The sequence below is a fragment of the Amphiprion ocellaris genome, chromosome 19 (genome assembly GCF_022539595.1).
Source record: "Amphiprion ocellaris isolate individual 3 ecotype Okinawa chromosome 19, ASM2253959v1, whole genome shotgun sequence".
NCBI classification, from domain to species: domain Eukaryota; kingdom Metazoa; phylum Chordata; class Actinopteri; family Pomacentridae; genus Amphiprion; species Amphiprion ocellaris.
In genome coordinates, this window is record NC_072784.1 from 21,659,730 (window position 1) to 21,679,660 (window position 19,931).

At 41.2% G+C, this 19,931-nt stretch overlaps 2 protein-coding genes across 3 annotated transcripts; one reads left to right on the plus strand and one right to left on the minus strand.

The window, feature by feature from the left end:
* The first annotated feature begins 1,570 nt into the window (after window positions 1-1,570).
* On the plus strand, window positions 1,571-7,171 carry tecra (trans-2,3-enoyl-CoA reductase a). The gene is made up of 11 exons (XM_023277946.3): window positions 1,571-2,237; window positions 2,970-3,021; window positions 3,392-3,436; window positions 3,555-3,658; window positions 4,578-4,693; window positions 4,918-5,023; window positions 5,143-5,215; window positions 5,304-5,347; window positions 5,447-5,504; window positions 5,629-5,717; window positions 6,230-7,171. The coding sequence occupies exons 1-11, from the start codon at window positions 2,070-2,072 to the stop codon at window positions 6,401-6,403; spliced, it is 1,029 nt and encodes a 342-aa protein (XP_023133714.1). The 5' UTR covers window positions 1,571-2,069; the 3' UTR covers window positions 6,404-7,171.
* Window position 7,172: 1 nt separating this feature from the next.
* samd1a (sterile alpha motif domain containing 1a) lies at window positions 7,173-17,282 on the minus strand. 2 transcript variants are annotated; one of them, XM_023277944.3, is made up of 7 exons: window positions 16,772-17,282; window positions 13,080-13,434; window positions 12,574-12,713; window positions 12,385-12,445; window positions 9,261-9,339; window positions 8,587-8,701; window positions 7,173-8,475 (listed from the first exon to the last, which is right to left on the minus strand). In XM_023277944.3, exons 1-7 carry the CDS (start codon window positions 17,132-17,134, stop codon window positions 8,329-8,331), a joined length of 1,260 nt encoding a protein of 419 aa, XP_023133712.2. In that variant the 5' UTR covers window positions 17,135-17,282; the 3' UTR covers window positions 7,173-8,328. The 2 variants fall into 2 exon arrangements, with proteins under 2 accessions (XP_023133712.2, XP_023133713.2); XM_023277945.3 differs by having other exon boundaries at window positions 12,574-12,710; window positions 16,772-17,280.
* Window positions 17,283-19,931: the final 2,649 nt, after the last annotated feature.

Genomic DNA, 19,931 nt, shown 5'->3' on the forward strand with positions numbered 1-19,931 from the left:
TTTTAAAATTCAGAATCTGATGAGTCTGATTTGCTTCCATACATTTAAAGTTAAAATACTAAATCCAATGCACAGGACTGCACTACATTTGTATTTTTATACAGCTGCAGAAGTGTGTGGCAGTGCAGACTATGCTGGAATAAATATGCTGATAGTTAATATACCCAAAGAGGTAGTTTGCATGCTTTTATTGATGATTCACAGACTGCACAGTCTGATAAACTAATGCTGACATGCTACATGTCAGTGCACTGCCTTTATGCAGAATTTGTAAGTGCAATAAGGTTGTATGCTGTTGCAAGGTTATTGCACAAAAACTGGACAGATGTGGCTTAATTAACTGTTCATGTTTGATGGTGCAGGGAAAGAAACTCTCCTTGAGTGAGGTTGTTGAGTGGTTTCTCTGATTGTACAGTTCTCTGTAGTGCCCACTAGAGGGGACAAGTTGAAATAAGTTACTCCTGAGCCAGGAGTGGTCAGCAATGATTTTCCTGCCCATTGGCTGACTCAGGAGGTGTGCACGTGCTGGAGGTGGAGCAGTTTGGCACTAATGATCTTATTAATCAGGACTACAGACGCTGATGTTTTCACAGTTTAATAAAAGCACTGTTTGAACAGCAACAAAACGCTTCAAAGAAACAGTATTTTTAATAAGACTGGTATGTTTATAATGTTTAAGTGCCACTGTCATTGCATCCACCAAAGCTTTAGCTTACACAACGCTAAACCGATGGAGTTGCTGTATATGAACAATAACAAAACAAGATTGTATCCATATTGCAAGCCACAATAGTCACTGTAGGCAATATTAATATCATGTATTGCAAATAATAATACAAATATTCATGCAGGAATGTATTTCTTTATGTTTCTCCTTTTGTTTTACATTACATTAGGAAATAGGGAGAATTAGGAAGCCTCTTAGGCAACCTAAATACAATATGACTGTGACATACTCCATCTACAAGACAGCAAAAAAGACTATTCTGTGGCAGATCCGATGTCAGATCTAAGTGTCACCACATTTGAAAGAGATCGTGGGTCTATTTTGTCACAGTTTAGATTTTTTTCTCAATGAGGTGTTGTCTATCAGGATAAAATATAATTAAGCTCACCAGAAGAATGTTTTAAATCCAAAACTCAGAAGTGGTCTTGGAATGAATGCATGCTACTGCTGCTTACTGCTGGCTTGTGTTGCTCCTACTTGCTATAAATAGACCATAGAATATAGATATGCAGTTGGCTATGTGCAATGATGAGTTGACCCTGTGCGCTGAAAGGCATCTCTGATCTTCTCCCAATCAGCATTTTCTTCACCCTCCTCCCACCACAAACCTCCTTGAAGTATTTTAGAAGTGATTTAGCACTCAAACCTTGAACCACAGTGGCCCTGAAATAAATATGTTTGTCTCTGGAGTTCAGGAAGAGAAAAGAATACTAGCCTCACAGGTGGTCTGGGTGGGGGGGGGGGGTGTTGGCATGTGGAGAGCTTTCATCCTATGGATCAGGCTTTCAATGGGGCCCAACACCAAGCACGTGAGGAGCAGAGTGGACAGATGTGTCTTATAGGTCTAATCAGAGCATATTGGCATCTGTCACTGGGAAGGGCTGTATGTGGCTTCCCAAGGTTAGCAAGCCGGTGCAGAGCAAATCAGGCGACTTATATTTAGCCTTGCAAATGGCGCACTATGGATTATGTCTTGGGGCTCTCCAGTTTCGTCTTCAGTGCGTTTTGCTGCGTGAAGGGGGGTTGTGGATTTGCTATTCAGGTGAGGAACAGGTCTACTTTATGCACTCGTTTGACTTCACCTTCTCACTAAACTCCACTTTATCACATACAAACAACCCATCTGGGGAGGAAGGTTGTTTATGGTCGCTCTTCTTATCAAACTGGAAGGATATTGAGTGAGTCCACAAGACACCACCGAAGATACTCCCGAGCAGGACTGACAGTTCCCTGGGGGAAAGTGCTGGGAGCCGTTACAAATAGCAGGAGAGGACGAGCAAAGCCACTGGACATATCACAAGTTATTTCACTGGGCTGTTGAGGTTTGGGATCAAACAGTGTCATGGATGTACTTGCCTTAGAGGCAAAGAATGTGAATGGAGCAGAAGCCGAGAAGAAGTCTGCACCGAGGCCAAAGCCGAAAGCCCCGAAAAAGGCTAAAAGGATTGTTTACTTTGAAGTGGAAATTGTGGATTTAAAGACTAAAGAGAAACTACTGCTACTGGACAAGGTGAGTGTCAGGATGACGGAGGGGTTTTTATTACACTCACCTTTTATATTAGCCATAATGATTTTAGAAGATATATAATACTACTGCACAGTTGTGATTACAGATACAATTATTAAATTTTTCACAAAACACACAGAAAGAATTATTTTGAACCTTTTGCATTTAGTTGATTTTACTGAAGTTTTGATGATTTCAAGATCTCATGTGTCCTTTAAAAGTAGCAAAGACAGATATTAAGTTGCAGTGAAGTCAGAGGAAGCTTGTTTGTTTTAGCTCTACCGACTCCTCACTGTGTTCACATGGGTAATTTTACAGATAATCATCTACTTTACAGGGCGCCCGGTCAAGTGCAGCTATTATCAGTTATGCTTCTATTGAGCGAGGGTTGCAGTTAGGAGGTGAGAATTCCTTCTTCATCTGACAGGAGTTTTCTGTTCCAGCTACAGTACATGCCTGCAGCACGCTTGGCCAACAGACAGACAGACAGGCAGGCAGAAAGACAGATATGATTAGCAGCTCGGGTAAATGGGCAGAGTTGTGTCCTTAACATGAGAGAGCGTATTGCAGGTGGAAATGGAAAAATGAAAGTCAGACAAAATCTCAAAGAAATGATAACATCAGTAAAGCCAAATGATTTCTGGTGTATTTTTAGCACTTGTTGCAACAGTCAGTATGCTAGTGTGTTGATGATAATGCTATCTTTAAAAAAATCATTTTTATATTTGATTGTAGGTGGAGCCAACTGCTACTGTTTTGGATATTAAGGCTTTGTTTCATAAAGCATGTAAGTAAATTAATGAAACTGAGATAAATTTGTGGTTTTTAGGGATAATACATTTGGTCTGCTGGTCTAACCAGACTAACATATCTTAACTATTAGACGGATCACCATGACACTTTCAACAGATATTCATGATGATCCCGAAGAGAAGAATCCTACTGACCTTGGTGATCTCTAGACATTTGGTTGACCTTTTAGTCAAACATCTCAACAGTAAAATTAAATTCGGCACAGAAATTCAATACTTTGGTTTACAACCAAATATTTATATATTCTGATATATTCTGATGGCATTCAACATCATAGAGTGGCTAAAGTTGCTCTTGTTAACTCTTCACGGAGCCAAGAGTAAAGTTCCCCCCTATTTCGACAGATCCAAAGTGGTATCCAGCCAGACAATCCCTGCGTTTGGATCCAAGTATGTCCGCCATGCATTTCAATAAATTCTGTGTTTATCCAGATCAGTTGAGTGATGGGTGTTGTGATCATGTAATGTAATGTTATTTTGATCTGGACTCGACTGTCATATTTCTCAGAGGCCAAGTGTCTCAGGGATGAAGAAGTTCTCCAGACACTTCCTGTGGGAACCACAGCCAGCTTTTACTTCAGTGACCTCGGACCACAGCTCACATGGGGAACCGTAAGTCCACTTATGCACAGACACACATTATGTAACACCATATAGTGGTATTACATGTTTTAGCCAAATCATGTTATATCAGTGAGCTACTTTTAAAATCATAGCCTTCTATTTTAATTGTTTCAATGTGTATCCTGTAATGAAAATCAACTGTCATTCAGTTTTAAGTATGTGGAATGATCCTGCAACATTCAAGGTCAGATCTTCTGAACAGAAAGCGCCTTTTTACAAAAAAGTAATAAATGCTCAGTGTTGTTTTATGTATACTTTTGCATGATTAGCTTCTGGATATGATTTGTTCACTGTTTTGCATCAGCGGACTATCGGGTAAAGAGGCCTGCCTTGCAAAATGGTGTGCAAAGTACACACGATTTGCACTTAATATGCTAAAACACGCGAAACCCCTGGCACAGTCTTTTGAAATTCTTGTACTTTAAATATGAGCAGACACCCTTTCACCCACTCAATAACTCTTGAATATAAATATCAACCCCACAGTGACAGTTAGAGGTGATTTGCTGTAGTTCATTTCCCCCCACCTATTGCGCCGCCTGTCCTCTGTCCTAGGACATATAATCTCGTGGCCCCATTTCTGCCAAAGGTGTTTATCCCCCCGACCTCTCACTTGCCTTTCACTGCGCCTCTGTACTCACCCTTGCCCACTCCGTCTCTACATTCACTGTCCTTACCAACCCTGACACAACCCCCAGCACCCTGCCAGGCTTCAGTCTGATGCCAGTGTGGGTGGGGAAAGCATGAAGTGCCCCATCTGAGATCACCAGTAGCTACTGGTCAGGCACGCTGAGCCAGGGCTCTGCTCAAGGTGCTGATTCAGGGATCTGTTTCACTGTCAGCTGTGCTGCTTCAGCTTGAGAAAAAAATTAAGTTTATAGCATTTCTGTTTCCTCACTCCCTTCAGGTGTTCCTAACAGAGTGTGCTGGTCCACTGATCATCTACTTAATGTTCTACTTCCGCCTTCCCTTCATCTACTCTCCAAAATATGACTTCACCAGCAGCAAGCACTGGGTCGTACAGTGAGTGTCGGCTTACTCATGTCTTCAGGGCTCCGTTGTGATGTCATTGCCTAGTATCACACAATCCCAGGCTTTGCGCATGTCATCTTGAGGCTCCCTCAACATGACAAACAGTTGCGAAGCATATTGCAATGTTGACACTGAGACAGGGCCAAGTGTAATGGAGCAGGGCAATGTATAAATCACAGCTAAAGACGTAAGTGTGTGTTTGTGTCCTGTTGCAGCTTGGCCTGCATATGTCACTCCTTCCACTACATCAAGAGGATTCTGGAGACGCTGTTTGTCCATCGTATCTCCCATGGGACCATGCCTCTCAGAAATATATTTAAGGTGACTATGCAAGCTGTGAACATTATATTTATCACATTCTTCTCAAAATTCTGAAATCTACAGTATGCAGAGCCCTATCTAGGTGGGTTGACTTATTATAGTCACACTTTCTATTCCAGAACTGTGGCTATTACTGGTGCACCGCAGCTTGGATGGCATATTACATTAACCACCCCCTCTACACCACACCATGTAAGTGCTGAGGACTGCAGTTCTCACTTTAGCTCATCAGTCAAAGTTGACTTCCATCTTAATCTGTTCTTCTGTGACACCTTCACAGATTATGGGCAGCAGCAGGTGAACATAGGTCTTTACATTTTCTTGGTAAGTTTGAGATCTGTTGAAGAAGTCATCTTATAGATATTGAAGCCACTGTGATTATATTGTGTTGATGTTGATCTTTGGATGTCTGTATTCCTGCAGTTCTGTCAAGTAGGAAATTTTTCCATCCACGTTGCACTTCGTAACCTCAAATCACCAGGTGAGCATAATGTAACAATGCATATGATTTAAATTCACATTTTGAAGTCTGTGTTGTTTTTTCTAAATGAGCCAAAATGTAGAGAGTGCTACAATTTTAGTTCAAGTTTACCCCTTTATTTCAGGTTCAAAAACCAAGAAGATTCCTTACCCAACGAAAAATCCCTTTACATGGATATTTTGGCTGGTCTCCTGTCCGAACTACACATATGAAGTAAGCAGTTGAAGAAATCTGAAATGTCTTTTAATGAAACATTACAAGAAAAGGTTTCTCTAAGTTTTCCAACCTTTATATTTACAGAAAAGAATCTATTTAGAAGAGTCAGTCAATCAAACAAACTTGATTTGTACAGCACCTTTAATACAGCTTGATGCAGTTCAAAATGCTTCACAGATGAGACGTAAATCAAAAAGATTAAAAAGGCAAAATGTAAAAAGCAATTAATCTAAACTTGATTAAAAAGTCAGTAAAATACATTTTAAAGGATAAGAATCTATAAAATAAATGCTTCTTAGGGGCCTTTTTTAAAAAATGTTTTATTACTTTTCAGTGGTTTGGTTGTTCATAAGTTTTACCTATGTGTCTGTACTGAAATACTGGAAGCGGTAACATTCCAGTTGAGTAGCCTCTATAATATTTTATCCCCACACTGTTGCTGCCATCTGCTGGTTACGTTCTGTACTTGTACCAACGGCCTCAACTCTCTTGTATCTTCCCACTCACAGTTGGGCTCCTGGATTGGCTTCACAGTGATGACCCAGTGTGTGCCTGTGGCTTTCTTCACTCTCGTGGCCTTCATCCAGATGTCTGTGTGGGCTAAAGGCAAACACCGCAGCTACTTAAAGGAGTTCAGAGATTATCCCACCCTGCGCTCCTCCATACTGCCCTTCATCCTGTAGAGACTGAAAGCAGAAAGCAACACAACGGTCACTCCACACATCCAGCTCCTCACTGATTGGGCCTCTTTTTAAGGGCTCCTTCCATCCATTTGGATATCAGGGAGGCTGTGCTGAGTTTAACAGTGTAGATGCATTTTGGTCATATGGACTCCATGTGTCACTTTGATTCACAGTGAGGAGTGACAGTTGCAGTCGCTCTGAGTGCTGGACTGGTGAACGCAGGACTGTCAGAGGCAAAGGAAGCTACAAAGTCTTACTTCAATGTTGTATGTGGTCTAGAAGAAAGAGAATATAGAACACTATGTCCTTTTTATTTTGCTACATTTGTGAGTTGTAAAATATTCAGTGGAGAGTGCTGTTTAGTTTGTGAGAACATCAGATAATTTTCATAGCTTTTGGCAGCCTAATCAGTGAAGTTTCTCTCAGAGTTGGAATAAACTAGAACGCAGCCCGGAGCTGACAACTTTGTAGTATTGTGCAGCTCGTGCAGTATTCCGCTGATCCTGAGGTGACCTTTACACTGTGGTAGTGCTATTACTGAGCGTACTGACTGCTATTCTGTTTCCATTGAATGTGCCTTTCACTCAACACTGCATGGACTGAACCTAAAGATCCAGTGAGGAACTTTGTGCTGGCATTCAGTGAGGAGCAGGAATTTTAACTGAGGTGGAAAGTTTGTTTACAATATTTCAACCACTGCACCACGGAAACAATAGCTTTTTGATGAACTGTTGATTCAAGAGTAATAAACTCTCACAAAACAAATAAGTGAATAGAGAGACATGAGCTTTATTTGCAACTCTGGAAGAAGTGTCCGTGTTACAGATAAAGAGAGGAGGAGATACACTTGAGATGAAGACTACATCGTATGGAATGTTACAATTCAAGTGGCTGGCTTAGATCAAAACACAAAGTGAGACCAGACAAATTATACATGGATGATAACATAAAATATTGCATTTCATCAAGATATCTGTTCTGTGAACAGACGCCGAGCAGCTGTTCTGAATTTAGAACAATATAATCAGTATTACAATAACATTTCTTAGAAGCTCATTACTTTACTTTGCTTGTGTATAAAAGCAGATTTCATCAGGCTGCATATTTCCTGGTCACGCCTATCTGAAATTGTTCCCAAAAATGTAACTGTGTTATTGGACCACAATCATTTTTCAGTTAAGACAGAACAAAAAAAAAACAAACAAAAAAAAAAACAAAAAACAAAAAAAACTGACCATCAGGTAGTAGTATATCAGATTGGTTATATCTCAGTGTTGTAAATACGCTGAAGACATAATCCAAAACAGCAGCTTCTGGTGGCATGATAAGTCAGGAATCAGACTCTTTTGATGCAGATACGTAGACAGCCTGACTTCCCCAGCACTTTGATTACATTTAAATCGACTTATCATACGAGAAAAGGAAGATGCACAATAGATGTGCTTTCTGTTCATCTGTGACGTACAAATAGTTTCTGGACTAACAGAAGGTACCATAACGGATACATGGAGGATGCCCAAACCTATGACAACTCTGTAGCCACAGCACTACGCAGTCTGTGTGGGTACATTCGCCCATAGGTGGTCCCCTGGGTCCTCTTCAGTGGCTGCATCACCCAACGTATTCCAGAAAGGTCACTGCTGTTCTGCTTAAAAAAAACATATTCCGAATGTAGATGTCCTTTCCCCTCCAACGATGGGCCCGCATGGGTGAAATGAAAATCTTTTGAAAACCAAAGACCACGATGAGAGGTAGGAGGACTGTCTTTCAGTTTCTGGTCATTCTCACAGTGAATGTGAATTCCACCACTGCTTCCCCCCTGCCTCTCCTCCACACACCCTCTAGATATTAGGAGGTTGGTGGGAGGATCCAAATGGGAGAGGGCACTGCATGCACGTTTGAGTCAATGCAGCATTGTCTGGAATTCAGAGGTCCTCGTATTCCAGGAAGTGGGTCCTCTGCAGCACTTTTACGTGGCGCTCGTAGATTTTTAGGGCAGGGCCGAGTCGGATCGACAAACCGGTCAACACGTCACTGCGCTGCATTAGGAGAAGGGACTTCCCATCAATTTCCTGTTGAGGACAGAAGAGGTATATTGTGAAACAGATTGTAAATATGCTGCCTCTACAAATACATTAGGTGAAGTGAGATAAGTTTATGATGCACATGTGGTGGTCAGTAACCTGTGTTCTGAATGCCACAGCCTGCTCTGGAAATCCTGCAGCTGAGAAGTAACTGGCTACATCTGCCACAGTCCACTGCAACAGGTTCTGGCTCATCGTCTCCTTCTTCACCGAGCTGGAGGAAGATCAGATGGTTAAAAAAAAAAACCTGACTTCTCTTGAACAGGTGATGTCTCACATGTATTGCTACTGGTGTGGTTCACTCTCATTATTTAAAGTACAGAGGTGCAGAGGTGAACTGATAATCTGGATAATCGGTCAGAGTCCAGAATGGCAGGTGAACCAAAGGGCCAGCTGACCTGCTGAATGGAGACTGGCAGATTAACTGGCTGACAGTTGTTGTTAATTATGCCTAAATGCTCAGATCCTGCCAACCGCATTAAAAAAAAAAGACTCTTGGTTTTTCCAAATTACTATTATTACTGTAAGCCTTTTAACTGTTCTGTATTATTAGGTGCTGTTTCCATTGCATGCTGTACGTCCAACATGAAAAACAGCATGCAACTGACATCACCTCTAGGTCAAATTCCCTGTAGCTTTTAAATATGTAGATGTACTATAACCTAAGAGAGAAACTGACAGATAAAGGTGCATCCATAGAGGGACAAACAGAATTCACTAAAATGCATTTCTAGTGTTGAGTATATGGGCCTGTTTGCCAGCAGGATACTCACACTTCATCACCTTTTCCACCATTCAGAAGATTGTCTTCAGTTGCCGTGAAGGATGATATGTCTATCTTCTTAAATGTGCCTGCAGACAAATAGGAAGCGACACTGTAATAAATGTGCACCGGTTCACTGCTTTGTGACAGTTTGCCAACAGACAGGCAGAACATTTCATTATTTTTCCTTCTTCTAGAAAATGAGAACACAAAAGTGCCGAGGAACATAAATATCGTCCTGGAATCAAAATCATGCATGCTTCGAATGTCTCCTCAAATCAACAACAACATGCAATGAAAGGCTGCTGGGTGAGTTTAAAATAATTCATATTATCTGACCTGAGTATTAAACAGAACATGAAATGGGAACTTTCAAAAGAGCTCAGTTCATACGACTCACTGCGGGAGCCAAATGTTATTACAACAATCTAACCCCCCCCCCCCCCCAAATTTCTGCATCAATGTGCAAAACGAATTTCAATAAGAATTGACTCAACAGTAGTGATTTTTGCTGGAGTCTTGACTGTGCAGCCTCATCTCGCTGATATTTAGTAGCAACCGAGTTGAGAGGAAAAGAAAAAGATGCTTTTCCACGGCTCTAGTATTCTTCACTTACTGTCACGGTACAGTATGTTTTTCTATTAGAGTTGGTTCATGGTTCAGTACAGTGAGGGCTCGATGACGGAGTGTTGATACAGTCTCCTCCTCTACCAGCCCACTTTAACGGGATACCAGCAGGACTGTTGTCATGCATGTGACACATGGCAGAGACATAAGCTCCATTTTTTAATAAACACAGCTTCCTCTTGTTCTAACTATAGGATAAAGTTACATGGTAGATGCAGTGGTAAAAATATTTTACTATTCTTTCTGTTACTCCGTGTTTGTCTTCTTCTAGCTCAACAAATCCTAAAATCCCAGTCAAAGATAATAGATATCCTGATATCCTGGTATCTATTTTCTTTGACCAGGTTTTCTTCACTAGGCTCCTATAAAATGAGGCATTTGATGCACCATGTGACCCTTCTATTGCACAAAATGGATCAATGGAATGTCACCTACTTCAGTCAAGAGGAACCGGTTGATACAATGAAGAGCTATGATGAATATAAAAATGTATCATGTTAAAATATCGCTGTTACTGCAAATGTTGCAAGACAGAAATGCTGGCAGAAAATTGCTCAATGTCTAAGTTAATATATATTAATTTTAATACGCAGTGCACTCTCAATGCAGCTGCTTTGCTCTAATGTGACTGGTAAATTGCTAATACACACGGGTGTCAAACATGCGGCCCGTGGGCCAAAACCGGCTCTCCAGAGGGTCCAATCCGGCCCGCAGGATGACTTTGAAAAGTGAAAAAATTACAGAGAAGACATTAACTGCAGAATGTACATTTGTAAAACTATAAATTTATAATAATTTCTAGACCATGACAAATTATTTTGATCAGAAAATAAAGTACTAGATTGCTCATTGTTCTTTTGTCATTTTGTGCCTCATTTTTGGAATATTTTGTCTTGCTTTTGGTTTTTTATTTTTTGTCTGACTTCTGTGGTTTGTCTCATGTTTTTGTCGTTTTGTTTCTCGTTTTTGTCATTTAGTGTTTCCTTTTTTTCTCGCTTGCATTGTTTGTCTATTTTTTGTCACTTTATTTCTCGCTTTTGTCATTTTTAAATCTTTTTTTATCATTTGTCCATTTTTTTGTCACTGTAACTTTTTTCTTTTTTCTAATTTTTTTAATGTCTTTTTTGTTTTGTATCTAATTTTTCTGATATTTTTTCTTGTTTTTTGTCTCTTTTTGTCTAATGTTTATGATTTTTATCATAAAGTAAAATACTATATCATTCAGTTTCAGATACCTGCGACTAAATGTTGTGTTCCTTTGTAGATAATTTGTGATCTGGAAGTTGTAATGTGTAAATGATAAACTGGGGAATAATGTTGGTGATATTGAAGTTATTTTTCTTAAAAAATTTCAAGTTGTTCATAATGTTCTGTAAAAAAGATAATTCCTTAAAAGTGAACATTTTCAAAACAGACTTTTTTGCACTAAAACAAAGGCAAAATTTGGAGTTGTGGTTATTTAAAGGTTATTACACTGTCATTTTACTGGTCCAGCCCACTTGAGATCAAATTCGACTGAATGTGGCCCCTGAACTAAGGAGAGTTTGACATCCCTGCTTTAACACGTTAGTCCAGAAGTGTATTTAGGTATGACAATGCCCCATAATGAAGAATACATGGAAATCAATTCACTTTTTGGTGAGTCCAAGTGAAATTAACATTACTAATTAAGTGTTCAATGTGATAAACAAACACCAATACAATAATCAGTTGTCTAATCTGCGTTCTATTAGGTGTAGTACCAATAGTGTGAAGCAGACTTTGCAGCAAATCAAGAATAAAAGTGATTTATGCATTTTCTGCATCACTAACTAAATGCATCTTGGTTCCCATGGCAGTGTGATCCATACAGTTTACCTACTGTAATTTCACGGCTTCTATCAATGAGCCTGGTAACATATGACACAACAGGTTTGCAGATATGTCCTCTAACAGCTGAGAATCTGTATTGTAAGAACTCCAAAACCAATTCCAAAATCTGAAAAATTCCTGTTGCTCTGTTTATCTGCAAACACATTCATACTAAAAAACAAGAACAAGACCTCTCCTGAACAATTACAAGCAATCTGTAGGCTTAAATATTTTCCACTCAACATCATTTGATAATGACAACTTTCCAAAATACTCTTAACTTGTATGTTCATGCAGTGGTTATGTCTGCAGAATACCATCTCTGCAAGCAAGTGGAACTTACAGCGCAGCACTGCACGAGGACAGGACTGAGTAATGACTCTTAACAGTCAAAATAGGCACCACCTGGATGGAAGGTAGCAGGACAGGCTTGTGAAACATTCAAAAAATCTTCAACAACCCCTCAAGGCAAGCACCGTTAAAAAGGGCCAAATAACAACTAGGATGGGTTTTTAAACAGAAACTACCATTAGTAAATTCCCTTAACGCGTTATTAGAACCCCTTTTTCAAAATAATAAATCTGCTCTCTCCGAAACAGATGGAGGCGGCACAGCAGGTACGAAAAAACATAAAAAGACAAACTTAAGAAACTCACAGTTGTCAGATGGTGAAGACAGCGTTTGTGATCTTCCATCAGATAGATTCTTGGTCTCATCCTGTTGGCCAAACAAAAAAGAAAGAACAAAACAAATTCAACATGACATGTCAGGTAGGAAGCAGAGAGATCAAAGAGGCAGGAGACATACAGATGTTGTTTGTCACAACGGGAATACAGGCCAATTACCAGTCGTGCTGCATAGTCTGGTACCAGCTGGTCGGACGAGAGTCTGCTGTCCTCCACCTTGCCTCCATCTTCTTTCTTTACATTGTTTAAAGCACAGGGGCTGGTAGTTTCAGAGTGAACTGCTGGCTTTGTGGCTACTGCTGACACAGAATGAACCAATTACACACTGAGATCACATGATGGACTCCACTCCTGCCAGTGCTAAGCAGACTAAATGATTTGTCTAACAATCTAACACTGATGCAGTATTTTTTATTCATTAAACCTGTGGTGCAAACAAGCCCATGCATGGCTGCAGAAGACATCGCCAAGCCATGCAAATGAACCATTTTCTCTGGCAACTCTGTATTTAGCTTACATTGGAGCATTTATACTGTCAATACCCAACAATTAATCACCTAGGTGGTTAAAAGCTCCCACCCTGACTTCATATCTAATGCAAAGCTCGGTATAAGAGTGCACATAAAACAATATTAGAGTGCTCTGTAGTCTGGCAGTGTGAATACCTTTGTCTCTCTGCATTCCTGGGTGCTGGCGGTCTGCTGGGCAGGGAGCAGGATCATAAGCCCAGTCATTGTGTGCGAGGGCCCTGGGGCTAGAGGAGGGTAAGGAGTTGGGCCTCTCACCAGCCTTCTGGAGAGAGGCACAGTCCAGCCCTGAGCCGGGGCTGCAGCCGGGGCCGACTCCGGGCCGAGTGCCAGAGGGGGAGCAGGGGGCAGAGGCTGCTCGCACGGGGGCACAATGCACAGCAGCGTCATCATGCGTGCGGCTCGGTGAGGGTCTGTCCTGACCATCGCGGCTCTCATCCGCCCCCTCCTCATCAGCATTGCTGTCTGTGTCCATAGCCATGGAGGTGTCAGCCTGCAACAGACAAGCACTGGTTAGACATTTTGCATCCTTTTTTTTAAAGGGGGGATTAGTGGAACATCATTAACAACTGACAACTTACTGGTGAAGTGTGCGGGGCTGCAGAGGGACTGTTGTCATGATCAAGTGGGACTAATTGCAGGCTAAAGGGTGTCACACGAAAACTCGCTCATACAGATGTCGCAATTTGACCGCTGTGGTGGTAAATGATCGCCTTTTGATTGGCTCTCCGCGGCGCAGCGAGAGGCTGCCATCAGCGGCGCATTTCCATGCAATTAAACATGTGACCACAGTGTTGCCTCATTGTGTTGAACTAGTTTGAACATACGCACTGGTTGGAGGAGAAAAGGAGAGAGAAAAAGGGGGGGGAGAGGAGGGTTTAGTCGACGGCGCCCGGGTGAAAAATTACCTTGTGTGCGACTGCGTGTCCAAGACCCAGCGCCAGAGCGCACTAAAGCCCGCCCCGCTCCCGTGGACGGCGTTCACGCATCGCGCTGCATTTCCACACAACTTTCACCGAGAACACGGTCACTAAACGCAACCGTCTCAGTGCAACATCATCTCGGCTCACAAACACCACCGATGTGCTCGGTGCGTCCTCAAAGCACTCCGTCTTTAGAGGCCTGCTTGATTGGTGATTTTTAACACACGGGAGCACCAAAGAAAAAGGAGGAGGGGGGGCAGATGGGAGGCGTTCTCTTTTTTGGGGTTTTTTCTCAAATTTCCTCCAAAGTGCGCATGGAGTTCTCGCCATTGTGTCTGTGCTCTTTAACCGAGCGCTTCCAAAAAGGGCCGAGGAGCCGCGGCGGCGCAGCGAGGAACCGGAGACAAACGGGAGCTTTAACTCGACGGGGCAGACAGAGGCGGCACTCGGGGCTCGCTGAGCACCGGTCGCCTCGGTTGTCAGCTCACTTTGACTTTGCATCGGGTCAACGATTTACAGTAAAAGCGACTGAGCTGAACGCAAAACGAGTCGGACACGTCACTGTCTCCGTTTGACCCTCGTATTCTGGTTCCAAAAAAAACCCTGCACAACAACCCCCCTCCCTCTCCGTGATGTGTGCATTCAAAGTAATTGTACGTTTTTTTCCCCTCTTTTTTGCAGCAACACACGCCTTTCAGAGAACAAAGTCAATTTGATCTCAGCTTAACCCAAATCGGACAGGCGCATCCGCCATCTAGCGCTGGGCGAACAGTTTGCGGTCGCTTTTAGTTCAGGTCTGCCTGTGTTACCGGCTCCTGCATATTTTATTACTTTGCAGTGCCGCGGCTCGTCCCGAAACGCTGTCAACAAACAGTTGATGGCCTCGGAGAAGAGATGCGGGACGAAGCGGGGGCCGAAACGGCAGCCGAGCGTCGGACGTGACCGAGCTTGGCACCGTGTCCGATAATGGATCCAGGGGTTCCACTTTATGCACTGCGTCGGTAGTCGCCCATCACTCCGAAAAGAGACGCAGTTGGCACACGTGGACGGATTATACCGTCACTAGAACTACTTTACTAGCGTTAAACATCGATTTGGTGGCCGTTTTACTGGGCAACACATACTGATGGGCATATTTTGAAGTCCAGACGTAGCGGGTGAAATGTCGTCATGTGCAGACAAAAAAAAACTGCATGCGTGAACATGGCTGTAGTGGCGCCACCTCAGACGCATGTTCTCGTTTTTTGCAGAGATACAAACACAACAACCCAACAATGTCCCATCGTCCCCCATCAGCTCGTACATCCGCGGTGTTTGAGACTTTTTTCCCCTCTTCACCCACTCCCACATCGTCGAGTCAGCGACAATGAGGACGCACACTTCCGGCCCCGCCTTTCAAGATAATACAAAGCAGAGATGCTTGGTATTCGCTCTCAAGCCCATCAGCTCTTATAAATCGTCAAGATTATTACAGTAGTAAGTTTGAAGCAAGATTTTATTATCTTAGAAATCATTCAAAAAATTTACTTTTGAAGGCAATTTTACACACTTTTACCCAGAACAAAGAGATGTGATCACATCACTCCTATGTCAGCCTCTTTACACTACCTCCCAGTATGTTTTAGGATTTCTTTTTTTCTAATTCTATGAAACTATCTGCCTGAAGAAATCAAGCTGTGCTATTTATTAGTTTTGTTAAATTCTGAAATGTATCATACTGAAGGGTCTTTTTGTTACATCAGTTAGTCACCACAATTAATAACGCTATAGGATCTCATCCCTCTCATAATTAGGTAAAGCAGCATTGCACATAATTATATAGAGTTTTAATCCGTAATATGTAAATCGCCTTGATAAAATCACACCATAAATAACACTGTAGGGTCTCAACCGCAATATTTACACTTTTTGGTTACTTTCATACCACCAACTATAATCCTTTGTAGTGGAGAGCGCTGTTATGCAATGGCTGCTGTGTTGAATATGCTGTGATTAAAACAGACTTAACTGTTTAATCTTGTTATATTGTATGCTTAGGAATGCATTTATTTGCTAGAACTTGTGGTCAACATTTGTCAAATTTGGCATTTTTGAAGCACTTTGTAACTTTGAAAATTATTCTAGTTATTATTACTGTTCTTGTTATTAATACACACACTTATTAGAATCTTTATTGGTTTTCTTTTAATTTCCTTAGAATCATCTTGATATTTTAACCTTTCTAACACCGCTTGGTTTTGGTTCAGCATGTTGTGCTTCTATAATGCTTTTAAACGTTGTCTGTTTAATTTTGCCGAATTGTGAAGCACTTTTTGCATAAATTTTGAAATGGATTCTTCAATTAAAGCGTATTGATACTGTTAAAACCCCAACTGGTAAGTGAATCTACGACGCTTTTATTTTGAAAACACATTGGCTCAACCTCCGGACTAACGGTAGTGGTTTGCCGGTAACTCGACAGCCCCTCCTCCCCTTCGCTCAACGCCGAGTTTGGGGCTTGAAAAGCGCTTTCTGCTGCCGATAATGGAGGCTTGGGGGTTGTTGCGGACGGGCAGGACGGTGCAACTTTTCCCGTCTTCTGCTTCTCCGTCCGCGTTGTCGGTTTAAAGTGCTTCACAACCGCTGCAACGTAAAAACAACACACTCCGACTACACGCGCACCTTCTGTTGTTTTTTTTCTCCACCTCGGCAGCGCTCGAGCGAGCTCCAACCGCCGCTCCCCGTCTGCGGCAGTTTCGGGTGCACTTGCAAAATCACTCCCCTCACCACTCCCAAAGAAAAAAAAAAACAACCCACACGCTTATTACCGGCTCGTGTTTTTTGTCACCTCCACCTGTTAATTTGCCGTGATGTGAGGTGACAACGACACGTGAGCTCGTTAAACGTGCCCGTTGTTCCTCCACGTACCTCCAAATCCTCCTCGTCCTGGTCAACGGCACCGAAAGCGCTGTCCCCGTTGCTCAAGTCGGAATGACTGGCTTCTTCCACCGCGTTCCTTCTCGCAGCCGTCGTTAACGACACATCGTCCTTTTTTCTGCTCCTCCGCTGAACCTTGGCGGCGTTTCGGTACGAGATGGAGCCCTTGTAGTTAACTTTCAGCACGGTTTGCTCCTGGATCAGTTTCTCCAGTTCTGCGCAGGTTCGGTCGGGCTCGGACCCGTGTCGTCTCCGGACCATTCGGCAGATCCTCTCCAAGTCCGGCCGGGCTTTTCGAGACCGCAGCGAGTCGATAGTGTCCAGGATCCACTCGCGGTACTTGGATTCAGACATTTTTTTTTTTGCTCGGTTGCCTCGCTTGTTTTTTTTTCTTTGGCTTTTTTTCTGTACCTTCAGTGCGTCAACCTCAGACGTTCCTCACGGTGATTTTCGGGAGCCGCGGTCCGAGCTCTACTGAGAAGCGGAAACCTCGCTGAACGCCTCCTGCGTTTGCGTGTGCGCTTAAGGTGGACCGACAGAGTTAGCGCCAAAAGTTTCACTCCAGAGGCGTTTTTAAGGTGGTATCTGCAGTCCTAAACGGAAACGGCGCCAATAGTCGGTGTTTCCTCGTGTGGGCTGAAAAAGGTGGAGACTTGCTTTAAAAAGAGCAAAAACACCAATAAATATTTTTCACTTTAGCTTTTGGCATGTTACATAAGGTTTCTTGTCTTTTATTCAGTCACTCTCTCACTTGTAGAGGACTCATTTTCATTCAAAGGGAAAAAAGCAATACTCACGGATATTGAAAAAAGTAAACAAAGAAAAAAACAATATCTCCGAATACTGACTAAAAACACGGAAACAAAGAAAAAATTAATACTCCCAAATGCTATATAAAAGCAAGTCAACAAAGAAAGAAAAAAAACAATACTCCTGAATACTGAATACAAACAGAGGCAGAGAAAACAGGCAGAAAAAAAGACAACAGAAAAGTGATTAAAAAATAATAAAACAGGCTGAATGCATAAATAAATAGACCAATAAATAACCTGTTAACTTGCAGAGTAACACCAGGTAAGATGCCCCCAACATATTTTGGAAGTTTATTCCTTAACTTGAACAAATAATAATAGTAATAATAATAATAATAATAATAATAATAATAATAATAATAATAATAATAATAATAATAATGTTTTCATAGACCTCGTTTTCAAAAGTTTAGCCTTGTTAATGTTAGATTTCTGATCAGTTATGTAAACTGTTGTCTAATACAGTGACACAATAGCTCCTCAATGGTAGGGGGGGAAAGGTGCACTATAATTTGTCTAAAAGGCTAACTAGCTGCTAAAGCTAATGCTATATTAGCTTGCCATTGCACCAGCTAGCTAGCTAGAACTCTGCTCCTTTTGATGAAACATCCCCACCGATATGACATTATTTCCACGTCATGAATTTAAATATCAGTTATCACAAAGAAAAGTTGTAACTTTTGTCCTGGTTGTAAATTTATTGGTCATAATTAAACCGTTTAAAAAGAAAGACCCAAAAAATAATTTCTATGTCATCGAACATTCATGTTCACAATATTAAATTAAATAAGCAGATAAAGAAGCTTATTTGTGCTGCATGTGTTTTCCTCATTACAGCAACAAATAATGAAAGAATTAATAAAGGAGGCAATAAATCAGTTTGGCTTTTAATAAAGGCAGCACGGCAATAAATCAGTATACATAATAAAAGAACAATAAGTTGTATCAAATAAAAAGTTTATTTTTAAAATTTTCCCAATTAGCAAATAGTGAATACCGCCTAAATTAAAAACCAGAAATAGAACTTTCTGTGGCTCCCTAAAAAACTGACTTCTCTTTAATTTATTTTTTACCAACACTGTGCAGCTATTCTGAAGGCTGTAAATCTTTTCTGATGGAGCTGACACTCATAAACTTCTAGTTTGTGTACATAAACATATTTAATTAATGTTGCTCAAAATCACAATCCTGCTCCCTTAAGTATTTGCCCTAATTTAAATATACATTTTATTCTATCTTCCTTGGATCGATTTAGTCATTTGTAGCCCTTTTAATGTGTCCCATTGGCCAGTTAAGTGATCACTTCATGCCTTTTCATTCTTTAATCAATATCCATTCTCGAACTGATATATTCATTATGTCTTTTATTTTCATATGTGCAAAAGTTTGAGCAAATGTTCGGCTTCATATTGTTGATTTTAGAAGTAAAAGACTACAGGTCTTGCAGCAAACAGACCAACAATGAGCCTTTCTTCAAATGTTAAGATACTGTTACTTTTCACTCCATTCACAGGTTTTGTTTTCAGTTGTCTTCACATTCTTAATACTGAAGATTCACACATTTTGTTACAATTCCATATGCATTCTTTTATAGTTTTGATGTCTTCAGTATTAATCTACAATGTATAAAAGTAATGAAATAAACAGCATTGAATGAGAAGGTGTGTCCAAACTTTTGACTGGTACTGTATGCAAAGCAACATCTAGAAAAGTCAGACTCCTTTTGAAAACAACAGTTGAGCTTTTTGGTCACAGTCACTGACGATATTGTTCATTTGGTGAGAAACAAAAGGATTTGCATTTGATTAAAAGAACACCTGAGGGTGGAAATATTGTGATTGGGGTTGTGTTGCAGCTAGCAACAGCAAATTCTGGATAAGCATCTCATGCAGTCACATCAGGAGACTGCAACTGAAAAAAGGCTGAAGAATTGCAAGCTTTTGGAACATACTATTTGTATATGTCACAGTTAAATCAAATTAGCTGCAAGTAGTGTCTAAATTGCTAAGATTTCTGATGTGTATTTGCTGCAGGGGTTACATTAATTTGTTCTCGCTTTAAAAATGAACCAAACCTTTGCATTCAACTGACGCAATCATGAAAAAGGAGCACACCGAGGAGGGGGGATACGCTTGGGAAGTGGCTTCCTAAAGCTAGCTGGTAACTGATCCCATACTGTGACAGGTTGACCATAACACTGCATTATTTAATTACGCCTGCCAGACTCCTAAAACATTCACAGTAACAGACAGGACAGTGAAAATACAGTGTCACCACCTACCAACATGTATGTTCCTCTTATCCAGCTGCAACCAGCCTGAACCTGCAAATATTTCTGA